At 42.6% G+C, this 18585-nt stretch overlaps 1 protein-coding gene across 2 annotated transcripts; it reads left to right on the plus strand.

Moving 5' to 3' along the window:
- The first annotated feature begins 10541 nt into the window (after positions 1–10541).
- On the plus strand, positions 10542–15405 carry LOC128647672 (uncharacterized). 2 transcript variants are annotated; one of them, XM_053700422.1, is made up of 2 exons: positions 10542–10885; positions 14391–15405. In XM_053700422.1, exons 1-2 carry the CDS (start codon positions 10666–10668, stop codon positions 14852–14854), a joined length of 684 nt encoding a protein of 227 aa, XP_053556397.1. In that variant the 5' UTR covers positions 10542–10665; the 3' UTR covers positions 14855–15405. The 2 variants fall into 2 exon arrangements, with proteins under 2 accessions (XP_053556397.1, XP_053556398.1); XM_053700423.1 differs by lacking the exon at positions 10542–10885 and adding an exon at positions 13440–13535.
- Positions 15406–18585: the final 3180 nt, after the last annotated feature.

Genomic DNA, 18585 nt, shown 5'->3' on the forward strand with positions numbered 1-18585 from the left:
GAAAGAATGAATGGGGCCATGTATTGTGAGATTTGAAGTGCAAACCTCCTTCCATCAGCAAGGGCATTGAAGATGAAACGTGGCTGGGTCTTTCAGCATGACAATGATCCCAAACACACCGCCCGGGCAACGAAGGAGTGGCTTCGTAAGAAGCATTTCAAGGTCCTGGAGTGGCCTAGCCATTCTCCAGATCTCAACCCCATAGAAAACCTTTGGAGGGAGTTGAAAGTCTGTGTTGCCCAGTGACAGCCCCAAAACATCACTGCTCTAGAGGAGATCTGCATGCAGGAATGGGCCAACATACCAGCAACAGTGTGTGACAACCTTGTGAAGACTTACAGAAAACGTTTGACCTCTGTCATTGCCAACAAAGGATATATAACAAAGTATTGAGATGAACTTTTGATATTGACCAAATACTTATTTTCCACCATAATTTGCAAATAAATTCTTTCCAAATCAGACAATGTGATTGTCTGGATTTGTTTCCACATTTTGTCTCTCATAGTTAAGGTATACCTATAATGAAAATTACAGGCCTCTCTCATCTTCTTAAGTGGGAGAACTTGCACAATTGGTGGCTGACTAAATACTTTTTCCCCCACTGTATATATATATATATATATATATATATATATATATATATATATATATATATATATATATATATATATATATATATACCCTATATACATTATAGTCCTTTCCATTCAAATACCTTGTCATATACAATATACCTTTTAACCTTTATAACTTTTTTTAATATTTTTTTATATTCAGAATTAGATCATTAACATATGTGTAACACTTTATTTTAATTTATGTTGTGTTTTATGCAACTGGGTTTCAGTCGCACTAACCTGATGAATGCAAATGTAGTTTGTACTTGTACAGTCCCATTTACTTTAAATATGTACTACACGTGCAAGTTAACGCCTGTGCGATATTTTAACGTTAGCACACCACTTGTAATCTAGCCCTAAATAGGACACATTTTTATATGCATGATATAATTTTTTGAAATGCTTTCTGTCCCTTTAATTAAGTCTGGAACCATTAAAGAACATGAAAGTCAAACTTAAAATGTACTTATTTCTTTTGGCACTCTTTGTTGAAAAGCATATGTAGGTAGGCTAGGGAACAGCTATACACTACTGGCAGCTATAGGTGATTGGTGATTACACACAAACAGCAAAAAAGTGTTGCGATATAGCTATACTGCTGAAAAATTGGCCATTGCGCACAGAATATGCAGGTCTCCAGTATTACAAGTAGCTGCGGTACGGCTATACCGCTAGCATTTTAGCCTTTACGCAACTTTCCATTCCACACTCAAAAAATGGCTTTTGAGTGCAGGATTTTCATAGCGCTGTATTACAGGTTGTGCTGTCCGGCTATTACGCTAGCGTTATAGCTTATTCCGCAGTAATCCATTCCGATATCTAAGACCAGTAGTTATGGATTTTGCAAAACAAAAATGTTTCACAAAACTCATAACAAAAATGTTACAAAGTACACTCACACCCATAAACTACACTATTAACCCTTAAACCGCCATCCCCCAGCATCAATAATACTAAACTAAAACTATTAACCCCTAAACCGCTGGGCCCCCACATCGCAAAACATTAAATTAAACTATTAACTCCTAATCCACCAGTCTCCCACATCGCAAAACACTAAATTAAACTATTAACCCCTACAACTAAAACCCCCCTAAGTTTAAATTAAAAGTACAATATAACTACCATAAAATAAATAAAAATTTACCTGTGAAATTTAATAAAAAACTAAGATTAAACTATAAATTTACCTAACATTTGCCTTGATTACGAGTTTTGAGCGCTATAGGGAAATTAACGAACGCAACAAAAGTGGCGTTATTTAATGCCCTATAACACTGCCCTTACAAGTTTTAAAAAACCAGGCTTGTGCAAGCGATATGGTGCTTTTAAGCTCCATACCGCACCAAAAACAAGAGCTGTTTTGATGTGCTCGTGCACGCTTTCCCCATAGACATCAATGAGGAGAGCGGGTCAGAAAAAAAGTCTAACACCTGCAATCGCGGAAAGAAAAGCTTTGTAATGCAGCCCCATTGATGTCTATGTGGAAAATGAAAAGAAAACACACTAACATAAACCCCATGACTAAACACCCCTAATCTGCTGCCCCCGACATCGCTGCCACCTAAATAAAGGTAATAACCCCTAATCTGCCGCTCCCGATATCACTGCCACTATACTAAAGTTATTAACCGCTATTCCTCTGCACCCCAACATTGCCCACACTATAATAAATCTATTAACCCCTATTCCGCCGCTCCCCGACATCGTCGCAACTAAATAAAGCTATTAACCCCTAAACCTCTAGCCTCCCACATCACTACCACTAAATAAACCTATTAACCCCTAAACCACCAGCCCCCATCGCAACAACCTAAATTAAATTATATTAACCCATAACCCTAACGCTAACGTTACCCTAACCCTAACGTAACCCTAACACCCCCTAACTTTAACATAATTAATATATTGCTAAATTAAACTTACAATTATTAACTAAATAAACCTATAAACCCCTAAACCCCCAGCCCCCCACATCGCAACAACCTAAATTAAACTATTAACCCCTACACCTACCCCTAAACCTAACCGTAACGCTAACCCTATTTCTAAAAACCCCTAACTTTAACATAATTACGATAGAGCTAAATTAAATTTACAGTTATTAACTAAATAATTCCTATTTTAAACTAAACACATACTTACCTGTAATAGTTATATTGTAGCTAGCTTAGGTTTTATTTTTATTTCACAGGTAAGTTTGTATTTATTTTTACTAGGTAGACTAGTTAGTAAATATTTATTAACTATTTACTAACTACCTAGTTAAAATAAATAAAAATTACCTGTGAAATAAAACTTAAGCTACCTTACACTAAAACCTAAAATTACAAAAAAAAAACCTACCATTACAAAAAATAAAAAAAATACCATTTAAAAAAAAAATGAAATTATCCAAAAACATAAAAATTATTCCTATTCTAATACGTTTTTTTAAAAAAAAAAACACCCCAAAATAATAAAGCCTTATCTACAATAAACTACTGAGGGAAGGTCCTTTTGTAGTGCATTGCCCTAAATTAAACAGCTATTTTGCTACAAACACCCCCTAAAAGTATACAAAACCCCACCCCCCCCAAACTACCAAGGGCCCTTAAAAGGGCTTTTTGGGGGCCACTAAAAGGGCTTTTTGTATGGCATTGTAAACAAATTATCAAAAATAATTAAAATTATTCCTATTCTAATACCCATTAAAAAAAAAAAAAAATTATAAACTTAATCTAGAATAAACTACCCTTTAAAGGGCCTTTTGTTGGTTATTGACCTAAATGCATCAGCTCTTTTTGTGAAAACAAAATACAAATACCCATTAACCTTACAAACCCCCACCCCCCCAAACCCACAAAATAAAAAAACTATCTAAAAAAACTAAGCTACCGATTGCCATGAAAAGGGCATTTGTATGGGCATCGCCCCCTAAAAGGCAATTCCTATTGCCTTAAAGATTTGAATCAGCCAATAGAATGAGAGCTGCTTAAATCCTATTGGCTGATTTGAATAGCCAATAGGATTTTAGCAGATCTCATTCTATTGGCTGATTCAAATCTTTCAGCCAATAGGAATGCAAAATGATGCCATTTTGAATCACGTACCTTGCATTGAATATTTAGTATACGGTGGTGACCGTATGAAGAGGATGCTCAGTGCCGGATGTCTTCAGGATGCACCGGCTCCGCGCCGCCGGTATCAAGATAAAAGATGCGCCTGGATGAAGATTGAAGAGTTCGCCTGGATAAAGACTTCTCGCCGCTTAGATGAGGACTTCTCCACCGGGATGAAGATTGAAGAGGCCGTCTGGATGAAGACTTCTCGCAGGGATGAAGATCGTTTAAGCGGAACTTCAAAAACTGTAAGTGGATCGTCGGGGGTTAGTGTTAGGTTTTTTTAAAGTTTTTTTGGTTGGGTTTTATTTTTTAGATTAGGGTTTGGACAGTAAAAGAGCTAAATGCCCTTTTAAGGGCAATGCCCATACAAATGCCCTTTTCAGGGCAATGGGTAGCCTAGGTTTTTAGATGTAGGTTTTTTATTTTGGGGGGATGGTCCGGTGGTAGGTTTTACTGTTGGGGGGTCTTTGTATTTTTTTTACAGGTAAAAGAGCTAATATCTTTGGGGCAATGCCCCACAAAAGGCCATTTTAAGGGCCATTGGTAGTTTATTGTAGGCTAGGTTTTTTTTATTTTGGGTGGGCTTTTTTATTTTGATAGGGCTATTAGATTAGGTATAATTCTTTTTTATTTTTGATAATTTTGTTTGTCATTTTACGTAATTTAGTGTTTGTTATTTTTTGTAATTTAGACTTTTTTTTGTAATTAGATACTTTGTAGTTTTTAGAGTAGTGTTCGGATTTTTTTAATGTGTAGTTTAGTTTATTTAATTGGTAGTTAGTTTAATTTTAGTTTAATAAATTATATTAGTTTAATTGTTAGTTTAAATTTATTTTTTTTAATTTGACAGCTAAGTTTAATATTAATTTAAGCTAGGGAAATTGTAATTTTATTATAATGTTAGGGGGGCGTTAGGTTTAGGGGTTACTAGTTTAAATTTGTTTATTGCAATGTGGGGGCTTTCGGTTTAGGGGTTAATCGTTTAATTTATTATATTTCATTGTGGGGGGGCTTTAGGTTTAGGGGCTAATAGTTTTATAATAGTGGCGGTGGTGTAGGGCTTAATAACTTTAGTATAGTGGGGGCGATGTGGGCGGACGGCAGATTAAGGGTTAATTATATTTAAATAGCGTTTGCGATGCGGGAGGGCGGCGGTTTAGGGGTTAATAACTTTAGAATAGTGGTGACAATGTCGGGAAGTGGTGGAATAGGGGTTAATAGTTTTTATTAGTGGCGGTGATGTCGGGTGCGGCAGATTAGGGGTTAATAAGTTTAATATAGTGTTTGTGATGCGGGAGGGCCTCGGTTTATGGGTAAATAGGTAGTTTATGGGTGTTTAGAACACTTTGTAACAGTTTAGTTATGAGTTTTATCTAACAGTTTTGTAACGTAAAACTCATAACTACTGCTTTTAGATTGCGAAACGGATCTTGTTGGTATAGGCTGCAACGCAAGCTTTTTAGCTGCGCTATGGAAGTCCCATGAAAAAACTTAATTTTTACGAGTGCATGAATGATGTTGCGTTACAGGCTAAAAGGCTTGCAGTACACCTATACTGACAAGACTCGTAATGGCTGCGTTAGGGAAATATATGCGTCATGGGCCACGACGCTGCTATTTGACTCATAAGTGTTTGTTATTTTTTGTAATTTAGTCTATTTTTTTTAATTAGATACTTTGTACTTTTTAGAGTAGTTTTAGGATTTTTTTAATGTGTAGTTTAATTTATTTAATTGGTAGTTACTTTAATTTTAGTTTAATAGTTATATTAGTTTTATTGTTATTTTAAACTTAGTTTTTTTTATTTGACAGGTAAGTTTAATATTAATTTAAGCTAGGGAAATTGTCATTTTAATTTAACGTTAGGGGGTTAATAAGTTTATTGTAGGGGTGACGATGTCGGGGAGCGGGGTAATATGGGTTAATACATTTTATTAGTGGCCACGATGTCGGGAGAGTCAGATTAGGGGTTAATACATTTATTATAGTGTTTGCGATGCGGGAGGGCCTCGGTTTAGGGGTTAATAAGTAGTTTATGGGTGTTAGTGTACTTTTTAACTCATTAGTTATGAGTTTTATGTTAAAGCTTTGTAGCGTAAAACTCATAACTACGGACTTTAGATGGTATTACGGATCTTGTCGTTTTAGAGTGTAACGCTCACTTTTTAGCCAGAATGCAAAACTCGTAATACAGGCGCTATGGGAATCCCATGAAAAAACGTCATTTTAAGAGTGCGGTACTGACGTTGCGTTACAGGCTAAAAGGCTTGCGGTACACCTATACCGACAAAACTCATAATGGCTGCGTTAGAGAAAATGATGCGTTATGGGCCACAACACTGCTATTTGACTCATAACGCCCAACTCATAATCTAGCTGATTACTATTTAAAAAAAATAAAAAAAATACAATAATAAAAATCTACACTACGGAAAAAAAACTAACATTACAAAAAAACAAACACTAAATTACAAAAATTAAAAATAATCTAACATTACAAAAAACAAAAAACACTAAAATCACGAAAAATAATAAAAACACTAAGATTACAAAAAATAATAAACAAAATTATCCAAAATAATAAAAATGTAACCTCATCTAATAGCCCTATAAAAACAAAAAAGCCACCCCAAAATAAAAACACCCTTAAAAGGACCTTTTGTAGCTCTTTTACATAATAAAATTACAAAGACCCCCCTGAAAGTAAACCCCCCACCCAACCAACCCCCCAAAATAAAAAAAACTAATTCTAAAAAAAAACCTATGCTACCCAATGGGGTACCGTTGCATTCCTATTGGCTGATTTGGACAGCCAATAGAATTTAAGAAGCTCTTATTCTATTGGCTGATTTGAGTTTTTCAGCCAATAGGAATGCAATGGTACCCCAATATAAAAGAGGTACCTTGCATTTAAGCTTCAGTGTGCGGCAGTGATCACATGAAGAGGAGGCTCCACGGTGGATGTCTTTGTCGTCACCACTGGTCCTGGTCAGCTTTGCGCCACCACAGCTCTGCACCACCGGGAGGAAGATAGAAGATGCCCTCAATGGAGGAAGATGTCACCGCCTGGATTAAGACTCCTCGCCGCCTGGATGAAGATGGGTGTCCGGACTTCAGGAACTGTAAGTAGATTTTCTGGGGTTAGTGTTAGGTTTTGGGTTTTTTTGGGGGGAGGGTTTAGATTAGGGCTTTTTTTATTTTAATGGGCACAAAAGAGCTGAATGCCCATACAAATGCCCCTTGGGCAATGGGTAGTTTAGGATTTTTTTAGATTTAGTTTTTTTTTATTTTGGGGGGTTGGTTGGGTGTGGGGTTTACTTTTAGTGGGAATTTTGTAATTTTATTATGTAAAAGAGCTGTTTATCTTAGGGTAATGATCTATAAAAGGCATGGGATGGCTTTTTGTTTTTATAGGGCTGTTAGATTACGTTTAATTTTTAATTTTGGATAATTTATTTTATTATTTTTTGTAATCTTCGTGTTTTTAAATTTTTCGTAATTTTAGTGCTTTTTGTTTTTGTTATGTTAGATTATTTTTAATTTTCATAATTTAATGGGTTTTTTTTGTAATGTTAGGTGTTTTTTTTCGTAGTGTTAGAATTTTTAATATTGTAATTTAGTTTTTTTTATTTTTATTTTATTTTATTTTTTTAAAATAGTAATAATGTTAGGTTAGTTTATAGTTTAATCTTAGTTTTTTTAATTGCTCAGGTACATTTTTATTTACTTTAAGGTAGGGGTTAAAAGGGTTAATTTAGTGATTTGCGATGTGGGGGGGCGGTGGTTTAGAGGTTAATAGGTTTAGTTTAGTATTAGCGATGTTGGGGCTGGCAGTTTAGGGGTTAATAGATTTATTTTAGTAGTAGCGATGTGGGTGCCTGGCGGTTTAGGGGTTAATACTTTATTTTACTGTTGGCGATGTGGGGGTGGGCAGTTTAAGGGTTAATATGTTTATATATTGTCGGTGATGTCAGAGGGCAGCGGTTTAGGGGTTAATACCTTTCATTAGTGTCGGCGATGCTGGGGGGCAGCGGATTAGGGGTATCTAGACTAGGGGTTTATGTTAGGGTGTTAGGTTTTTACATAACTTCTTTTCCCCATAGACATCAATAGGGATTGCGTTACAGCGATCGCCATTTCGCGATCGCAGGTCTTAGTTTTTTTTCTAACACTTTCTCTCCATTGATGTCTATGGGGGAAAATGTGCACAAGCACGTGAAGTCAGGCCTTGGATTTTGTGCGGTATGGAGCTTATCGCACCATATTGCACAAAATTATTAGGTTTTTCTGTAACTTTTGGCAGCGCTATGGAGAGTGCAATACCACAATTTTTTTTGCGTTATTTACACACCTGGTTTAGCGCATAACTAAATAAAAGCTATTAAATATGTATATATGTATAATGCCCTGATTATCAATACATCATGAAACCCATGAGAAATTGCCTTTTTGGGTCTATTGATATATTCAAAGATAGTGGGCTGACCTCTCTCTTCCGATGAGTGGCGATGTGTATCTCATAGGAAATAATAGTGATTGCAACTTCAGCAAAAGTATGACATCATCGTTACTCATCTGCGATCTCAACATAGACTGTGCATTCACTTAAACAAAAAAAGGTTTCTGTGTAGTAATACTTCATATAATACTGATGTAGTTTTAATGTACATTCGTAAGATTTCTCTTACTACTGAAAAGCTTGTGAAATTGATATAGCTGAAAAGGTGTATCTAAGATAGAGGACGTTGTTTTGAATATTATAAACTCCCAGCGATGTTTCCCAATTTAAATAGAAGTTACTCCCATGTAACACCCATGAATTTCCAATGGAATGCCTACATATTCGTTATGCCTGTGGCCTACCTTGCTAATAAAGAACAAACAAAAAACACCCTATTAAACCTATTGGAGCTCTGGGGGACACATACATATACAATATGTGTATTTAATTGTATAATGTAATAAAAAGTATTGTGAATCTTGTTGTGATTTGAAAAAGGTTTTATTTATCTTTTGGCGTTTTGTTTTGTTTTTAGGAAGATTTCTTTTTCGTAATTTTAATATGTCATAGAAGACAGTAGCTGCGACTTTATAGTTTTACATAGCTGCATTAAGTTAAAAATAATACAGTTAGGTAAAACTATAATGTCACATATTTTGTCTTCTATAACATATTAATATCACAAAAAATAAATCTTCCTAAAAACAAAACAAAACACGCAAAATGTAAGTGCAGGGCCCTGATCAGCCTGGAGCGTCTTAAGGGTTAAGGTTGCAGGGAGGAGGAGTGTGTGTGGAGCTGTAGGTTAGATTGCAACAGTGTTGCAGATCTAAGGGAGGGGTTTTACTCACAGATAAGAAGGGGATTCTGGGAGTTTGAGGCCCTCTTTCTGTCAGGAACATCTGGAATCTTCTGCTGCAGTTAGCTGAGAGAATTTCTCGCAGGTCTTCGCTTCCTCCATTGCGGTTCAGGGATGAGGCTTCATCTTCCCGGAGAAGGACACCTGTGGATAGAGAAAAAGAGATAAGTGATCAGGAGATTGTTCCCCCTTCCCCCAGGCCTCAGGGCTCATCCCTGAGGCTAGGCCATCGTTCCCTCCAGGCCAATTTACCCACTAGTGTTAGGAAGGTGGGAGTTTCCCAGGCAGGGGGGAGTGGATTAGGGGGCAGGCAATTAGAGGAGGCTGGGGGGTCAGGTTTAGTTAGGTTAGGCCCGGGCTCTTCATTTGGGCCTAGTACTTCAAGGGACGCCCCTGGGGTTTGTGGAGCAGGCCCCACGGGTTCAGGACAGGCAGCAGTGGTTTTGGGCTTGCAGGAGGGACAGCTGGAGGCTGTCTGGTCCCTGGTGCAGTCCCTCACTGCTGTTTTGGGCCCGGTGTTTAACGGATCCGGTCTCGGAATCGCGTGCCCGAATCGAGTACCGGAACAGTTGGGCCCCCTGTTACCCCCTTACTGCATGTGGATGGGGCCGGACTGCCCCTGGGGGGGTCACAAAGCGTGGCGCTCGTCTGTGAGGGTGGGTCGGATTTGCGGCCTACCCCGCAGATGGCGCCAGAATCTACCGCCACACTGCCGATTCGGGGGTCACCCAGGGCCGCATCCGATCATGCTGTGGTAGCGGATGGGCCCGGGGTGGACCCTGTGGCTGATCGGCCTTCAATTTGCCCCCAGGCCGCGGCGAGCGCATGCGGTAGTGGGCCCGATCGTGGGCCTACTCCGCGTGCTGCGCCATCTCCTACGGCCACACCGCGGCTTCAAGTGGGCCTACCCGGCCCTTTTCAAGTGGGCCCCCATGCTGTGGCGTGCGCATGCGGCGGTGGGCCGGATCGTGGGCCTACCGCGCAGGCCGCGCCAATTCCTGCCGCCTTACCGCTCGTTCCGGTTGGGACACCCGGCCCTCTTGGCCATCCATGTCCCCAGCGTGGCTCAGTGGTCGGGGGCAACCCGATACCTACATCTGCCGCAGATGCGGCGGCGCCCTCCATGCTGGTCCCGGTCGCGGCCCACCCACTTCCGGTCACACGGCGGGCGGGACTTCCGGTCGGGCCTGGCCAGAGGGGGTATCAGCCTGGCCCAGAGAGGAGCCAAGAGAAGCGCTCTCTCCGCATCCCTATCTCCTCAAGGTAGGAGAGGGGTGCCGGCCAGGGGGAGGGGGGGGATGGTGGAGTTGGAAAGGCATCAGGTTGGGGGAGGAGTGAGTCCTTGAAGACTATCTATCTGGGGGAGGGGAGGGGGGATAGCACAATGAGCCCTGGGGCCCTTGGCCCTGGGGACAGTATTTTACATCTGCAAAGCCCAGGAACTGGGCCCAGGAGATTTAATATTGATCAGTCTTTTCAAAGGCCTGAAGTTTCTGTTACAAATCATGATGAATACATGTGGGGGCCAGGGGACACTGCTAACAGGGGTTGGTGCAGCAGAATCAGTCTGGGGGGCAGATGGGTGCGCCTTCTGTGCAACAGCCTGTGTATGAGTGTGGTGTGCGTGGTCCCTCCTTCCCTCCGGTGGCTGGTACTCCTCTCTTATCTTTGTTTCCCCAGATGGACACCCAGGAGCGGCTTCAATCCAGTGTTGGTGGAGCGGTGGTGCCGGCAGCGGGACAGGTCCCAGTGGACGGGGCAGGAGCATCGTCGGCGGGGCAGCTGCAGCCTGTGGAGGGTGAGCTATCTGGGGGGGCTGGGTCGCAGGATGACAGTGACTCTAGTTCGCCAGGGTCTAGCTCAGAAAGTGAGGGGGCCTTGGGTTTTCATAAAAAAGGGGAGAAGAGGATGTACAGGATGCTTAGGACATTAGTGTCAGATAGGGATAAGGCCCGCAGGCGCGAAAGTAAGGGCGCAAGTGGCGTAGCTGTGAATGCTAGCAAAGGCTTGGGGGTGCCGGCCACCGTTCCGCAGGGTGGCGGTTTGGTGTTGCGGGGTAATAAGCGAAAGTCAGCGCTTGAGGGAGACTCATTTTCTTTCACCATGCATTCCCTATTTGAGCATCTCAAATCGAAGATGGTGAAAAAAATACAGGCTAAGAAGTACGTGAATATTTTTGAGCTGTCAGCGGAGGCTCAGAAGCAGAAGGAGAGGGCCGAGGATGGGACAGGGCCAAAGAAGCTCAAGAGACCTGACTCTTACGAGGAATGGGTGAGCTGCTTTCGCGTGCTGGCCTCCTGCTACTTGGCGAGGTGGCCTGACCAAGGGGCGGATATCCTGAAATATCAGGATACGATAGAAAGGGTTTACAAATGCCATAAGGAAGGAGCATGGAGGGACTATGACATGGGGTATCGAAGGAAAATGGCGGCGAACCCTTCCCTATCATTTGGAGCTATTGAGATGTCCTTATGGTCCAAGCTTGGGCCGGAGGTGATGCCATCACCTCCCCCGGCAGCAAGCAACCAGCCCTTTCGGTCAGGACTTAGGGTCCGTAGAAAGGGATGGGAGTGTTGGAAGTATCAAGAAAAGGCGTGCGACAGAGGGAGCGCGTGTTCCTTTCGGCATGTCTGCCGATACTGCGGGGGGCAGCACCCAGGTGCCGAGTGCTCCAAAAAGCGCGACCAGGCTGGAGAGCGTGGGGGAGGCAAGCCTGCCTCAACTGGAAAGAGCGGCCACCCCAGTGAGGGAGGGCGCCCTTGAACCATGGCTTGCGAGGTATCCGAACCGGGCAGTGGCAGGCTTGCTGCTGTCTGGCCTAAAGGTGGGTTTCCTTATCCCGGTGGGGGGCCGGGTGGAAGGTTCGGGGGTTCATCGCAATTTAAAATCGGCTTACCAGCTTCCTGAGGTGGTAAAGGAGAAGTTGGATAAAGAGGTCCACCTGGGGCACATGGCGGGCCCTTTCCCGCAGCCGCCTATTGAGGGTTTGGTTGTATCCCCGTTAGGGGTAGTCCCGAAAAGGGAAAAGGGAAAATTTCGCTTGATTCAACACCTTTCGTATCCGAACGGTAGGTCAGTGAACGATGCCATTCCACCAGAGCTGTGCTCGGTTCAATTTCAATCGTTTGACTCGGCAGTGGCCATTGTCCGGAGGGCAGGGGTGGGAGCGCTGATGGCAAAGCTGGACATAGAGTCAGCTTTCAGGCTCCTTCCTATCAACCCAGAGTCGTTTCGACTAATGGGGTGCCGCTTCGGGGGGGATTACTACGTAGACAAATGCCTCCCTATGGGTTGCTGGATTTCATGCGCCTATTTCGAGGCATTTAGTTCATTCCTCCATTGGGCGGTATCCCAATACACTGGTTCAGGCAACATCGCCCATTATTTGGATGATTTTCTGCTTGTGGGGGTGCCAAATTCTACGCAGTGCGGGGAACTAATGCGCGGCATGGTGCATCTCATGGGTGTGTTTGGTGTACCTCTGGCATCTGACAAGTCAGAAGGCCCGTGCACGCGGTTGACTTTCCTGGGAATCAAAATAGACTCTATAGCGGAGCGTTGTTGAGTGCCTGCGGACAAGTTGGAAAGGTTAGAAGCAGTAGTCCAAAGGACTATGCAGTGCGTTCTATCTCTGTGAAGGAATTGCAGGCCCTTTTGGGCTTGTTGAACTTTGCGGGGAGGGTCATTCCCATGGGCCGTGTTTTCAACCGGAGGTTGGAAGCAGGTTTGGGGGGCTCCAAACCACAGTCCACAAGAATCCACATCTCGGAGGAGATGAAGAAGGATCTTCAGGTGTGGGAACTGTTCCTTGACAAATTCAATGGCATATGTATTTGGCAGAGACCGCCTGAATCCAATCAGTCGCTACACCTGTTTACAGATGCAGCAGGTTCCGGGGGGTACGGGGTGATGCTGGGGGCGGACTGGAGCGCGGAAGCTTGGCCAGGGGAATGGGTCCGAGCTGGGCTGACCAGGAACCTGTGTTTCCTGGAGCTCTTCATTATAATTGTGGCGATTGAGCTGTGGGCTACTCGGTTGTCCAACCGGGCGGTGGTCTTTTGGTGCGATAATCAGAGTGTAGTGTATTCGATAAATCGTTTATCGGCCACTTCACCAGGAGTTGTTAGGCTGCTACGGCAACTAGTGTTGTGCTGCTTGCAGTATAACATTAGCTTCACGGCTAAGCACGTGCCGGGCGTAAAGAATGTGATGGCAGATGCATTGTCTAGGGGGAAATGGGAGATATTTAGGAAGGTGGCTCCTAGAGCATCTCCTCATGGCACGCCTTGTTCTTCTTATCTCTGGCAGCTCGGGTTCCATGGGAATCTGTTCTCCCGCTAGTCCAGGCCTCACTGGCACCAGCGACATGGAGGACGTATCGGAGGCATTGGAACGAGTGGCAATCATTCTGCAGGTTCAAGCAGCTGTCATGTTCTCAGGCGTCGCAGGTAACTCTGTTAGAGTGGTTGGTTTCCTTGCGCCAGCGGGAAATTAGGAAATCACTTGTGCAGGGGAAGCTGGCAGCTATATCCTTTTTTAGTAAGTTTTTCCAGCTGAAAGATTGGACGGGGAACTTCTTGGTGAGACAATCGGTCCGTGGTTGGGGCCGGGGAGAGTTGATAAGGAGGGACAAGAGGGAACCCATCACTCTGTCTCGCCTTCTCATGTTGCTGCAGGCGCTAATTGACGTATGCAGGGATCCATACGAGGTGTCACTGTTTCACGCAGCATTTGCACTGGCCTTTCACGGGGCTTTGAGGGTGGGGGAGCTGGTTTCCCCATCAGGTAAGGCACCACAGGCGGGGGTTCAGTGGCAGCATATGAGGTTATCGGAAGGGTCGGTATTGTTGTTTATCCCCAGATCTAAAACCGATCAGGACGGGAAAGGGGTGTGGCTGCATCTCCCACAGTTGGGCGACTGCAGGACATGCCCGGTTGCGCTGTTATCTGAGTTTGCAGCGCGCCGCCCGGTGGGTGGTGGCCCTTTCTTGATGCATCAGAACGGGCTGGGGTTAACGAAATTTCAGTTCAGAACGGTGCTAGTGAAGGCGGCAGCGAGGGCAGGGTTGGATCCGGCACGTATAGCCCCCCATTCATTTAGAGTGGGGGCGGCAACCTCGGCCACAACATTGGGGTGGTCTGCAGATAGGATCAAGGCTCTGGGGAGGTGGCAGTCGCAGCGCTATAAGACATACGTAAGGCCTCTGGGGGACCCTTCCCAATGAGTCGGTAAGGGGGTGGCCGCAGGGACGGGAATTGTGGGGGTCCTTGCTGGTGGTTAACGTATTGTTGTGTATTTTCAGGTAGAGGCAGAGCCCCAAAAAAGATCTGGATAGTCGGCCACTCCTTTGTTCATTGGGCATCGTTAAGGGCTTTAGCCTCCCGGGCGTCCATCAGATGGCTAGGGCATAGAGGGCTATGCTGGCAGGAATTTCCAGGGCTTATCCAGGAGGCTCACCGGAGGTGGGGTCATACAGACATTGTGGTTCTACATCTTGGGGGCAATGACCTAGAAGCATTGCCTACCCTTGAGTTGATCAGTATCATGGGGGCGGACATTAGGTGGCTACACGCCTGGTTGCCTGGGCTGAAAGTGGGGTGGTCCTGTGTCATTCCGAGATTGCATTGGAGGCACGTGGAGAGTCACAAGGCAGCATTTGGGGTCCGCAAGAAGTTGAATAGGGATATAGGCAAGGTTGTTTCGGAATTAGGAGCTTTTGTTGTGAGGCACTCCAACATCTCGTCCGGGGATAAGAGCCTGTATTGAAAGGACGGGGTTCATTTGACAGAGGAAGGGCTAGATAGGTTCATTTCCAATATAGCTAAGGCCTTAGGTTCAGTAATTTAGAAATAGGTAACCAAATGTAGTGTTTCCTGCAGTTAGGGTTGGCGGCAAGAATAGGTTGATTGGTATTCTTGTGGCTGGCGGTAGCATCCCGGGCGGCAGATAGAAAGCGGGGAGGAGTGACGGCCATTGCAGGAGGTGTGACGTACCCAGGCGCGTGCTTGGGGAAAGCACCTCCTGGGTTGCGGAGGGCCGAACAGCTCGAGTATGTAACCTTCTATCTGGTACCGCGTTGTAGCCGGGCTCCGCTTTGTCTCCGTTTGCCTGGGGGGCTGCTTCCCGCTTCATATGGGTTATTTAGGTTTAGTCATTGCCGCTCAACTGTTTAAGTAAAGTTAAGTCTTAATTATAGTCATTTACCGTACTGGGTAAATGAAAAGTTTAAAGTTTGGAGAAGGCCTTGATGCTTTAAATTAAATCAGTCAAGGAGTGCCTTGCGTTAATAAAATTGACCTATATGGTCTTAACCTCCATATTGTTGTCTTGTCTTTATTTATGGTATATTTAGGATGTAAGTTAGTTGCCGCACCCGCACGACATTCAACCTTTAACTCCCTTAAGATAAATAAAACCTTTCTAAAATTAAAAGACACTAATAGAATAAATAAAACATTTTTTTCAAACCACAATACATATAATGCAGATAATAACATCATTGTATATACATGTATAATATTGTATAATATAACCCCATCCCAACAGCTCCTAAAGGTGTATTTTATAAGCCTTTCATTTACGATTAACCGCTAAAGCTACATAGCCCCACTACAATATAGCCCCACTACATTATTAGCCCCTAAAAGTGCTATAACCCCCAACACATCCTAACCCCACTGCACTATTAACCCTTAAAATGCCATAAACCCTAATGCAGCCCAACCCTACTACACTATTTACCCCTAAAGCACAATGTCCTCCAATGTAACTTAACCTCTAAAGCGACATAAGCCACAACAATCACAGCAAAATTAAAAAACATTAAAACAAATCCCCACACCAAAAAACTACAACAGTTAACAAACATTAAACCTACCCCCCCTCCCAGCAAGAAACCACATCAAAGTTAGTAAACATTAAATCAAAACCCCATAACAGGAAACCACAGCAGAGTTAAAAAAACATGAAAACAAAATCCCACAACAGAATTAACAAATATTAAACCTAAACTCCAAAACAAAAACCACAACAGAGTTAAAAAAAACCATTAAAACAAAATCCCACAAGAAACAACAAAAAATAAACAGTAAAACAAAAGCTAATACAAAACAAAAAAATAAAAATAAACAAACAGTAAAAACAAAACACCAGTAAGCATAAACAATAAATATTTATTACTCACCATCCAAAGTCTTCTCTTCTTTCTTCATCAGATATAATCCACGGGAGGGGGGGCAATTAAAAAAAAAAAATCTAAGTTAAGTTAAGAAAAATCAAAGGGGTCCTGTTCTTTCTTCATCAGATGTAGTCCATAGGTAAAAAAGATGTAATAAATAAACAATGAATAAATGAAATTCCTCTTTTTTCTTCATCAGATTTAAGTCAAAATGCATCAGCGGCTCCTCTGATCCTCTGATCCACGGCCAGGGACCTCTGGTCCCCGGCCGTGGTGGTAGCCCTAAGAGACAAAAGGGTAGAGAGTCCCGACATGATTTGCACTGCTGTATATCAGCTCTCGTGAAGGTGATCTACAGAACCACTGGGCTTGTAGGCTCACATACTAAGGGGTTCCAAGGGGATTACAAAATGAGGATAGGAACCGAAGTAAGAAAAGATTAGCGTACATTGTATGCACCCCAGTAGAACAGTAAAATTCTAAAGAGCACTTGTAACTTTGAAAACTAGGGGCAAAGAGTTCCATAAGATAGGGGTTGTTCTGGAGAAGACCTGTAGATGGGAATGTGAGGTAACAAGAGAAGAGGAGGTTAGTAGCAGAGCAAAAGGGACGGGTTGGAGAGTATCTGGAGAGAAGGTATGAGATATAGGTGGAAGCAATATTATTGAGGGCCTTGAATGTTAGGGTAAGGATTTTCTGTTTTACTCTGGAGGCTAGAGGGAGCTAGTAAAGTGATTGACAGAGAGGTACAACAGATGGAGAGCAACGCGTAAGGGAGATCAGTGATAGCTGGCAGCTAGGGAAACCAGAGAGGATGGAGTTGCAATAGTCAAGAAGAGAAATGATAAGCGAGTGTATCAAAGTCGTATTTCAATACACCACCACCTTGTCTGTTTCCAGTGGAGACCCCCACTTGACAATATAGCAGGGGAGGCTGTGTCTGAGGCCCTGATATTCAAAACCTCTTCGCGCAGGTGACATATTTAAAATGATCCTTCAGCACTGTGAGATCCCTAGTGAAATATTCAAAAGGCAGATTTTGCTTTGCTTCTCCAAGGGGCATTCCTTGCATTTCTGTATATGAAGGAGAGACAAGCCCAATACAATATAGCACTGCATGACATGACAGTTCTGCCGCGTTAACACGTTGTGCTTTCTATTTTATATAAATACTAGTCGATAAGCCTACCCAGAGGGCAGTCTAATTATTTTTTAAGCTACAGATGTAGAAACAACGTATTTTGTAATTCTTCTTTTATATAAATATTTAAGATACAGGTGTAGCAATACTATAATTTTAATTGACTACTGTCTTAAATATATCTAAAATATTTTCTATATAATAAACTACAGATATAGCCACACTCTATTTGGACAAACTTTTAACTTATTATTTAAATTGACTAACCGGCGCGAAGAAGAGGCGTGGTTAGTAACGAGCGACACACGCAATTTGCGGCAAGTGAGAGACGTGGCTTTCCACAAACGTGCAGTGTTTGATTGACACTTACGTATATGTTAATTCCTATGCCCGTAAAATATTTTTGGAAGTTGCGATCGGCAATTTCCGCAACTCCGCCCACACATAAATTATACTGTAACAATGCATAGTTACTGTATCAATAATGTAGACACTGACACTGAAAAAATAAGCATTAATAAAAATCATGTACAAACTGACACTTATACATGCACTTCCTTTCAATACATACGGCTAAATGCTAAATTATTTAAAGTGTCAGTATGTACATTAGATATATATTACAAATGCTTATTATAGTAGTGTCAGTGTCTACATTATTTATACAGTCACTATGCATTGTGACTGTATAAATAATGTGTAGACTGAGCCGCCTCCCAATAATAAACCTAATACTTCTTTACCTATATTTCCGCCATCCCCCAAAAATCGCAAGTAAAAATAACCCCTTAACTGTCAAAGACCCACATCGCAATAAACCTATTACCCTATTAACCCCTAAACAGCAAAACCCCCACATCGCAATAAACCTAATTAGCGTATTAGCCCCTTAAACCACCAAAACCCACAACGCAAATAACTATTTAAAGGGACACTGAACCCAATTTTTTTCTTTTGTGATTCAGATAGAGCATGCAATTCTAAGCAACTTTCTATTTTACTCCTATTATCAATTTATCTTCGTTCTCTTGCTATCTTTATTTGAAATAAAAGCCATCTAAGCTTTTTTGGGTTAAGAACTCTGGACAGCACTTTTTGATTGGTGGATGGATTTTTTCCACCAATCATCAAGGACAACCAAGGTTGTTCACCAAAATGGGCTGGCATCTAAACTTAGAT

This window comes from Bombina bombina, chromosome 2, assembly GCF_027579735.1.
Source record: "Bombina bombina isolate aBomBom1 chromosome 2, aBomBom1.pri, whole genome shotgun sequence".
Lineage (NCBI taxonomy): Eukaryota > Metazoa > Chordata > Amphibia > Anura > Bombinatoridae > Bombina > Bombina bombina.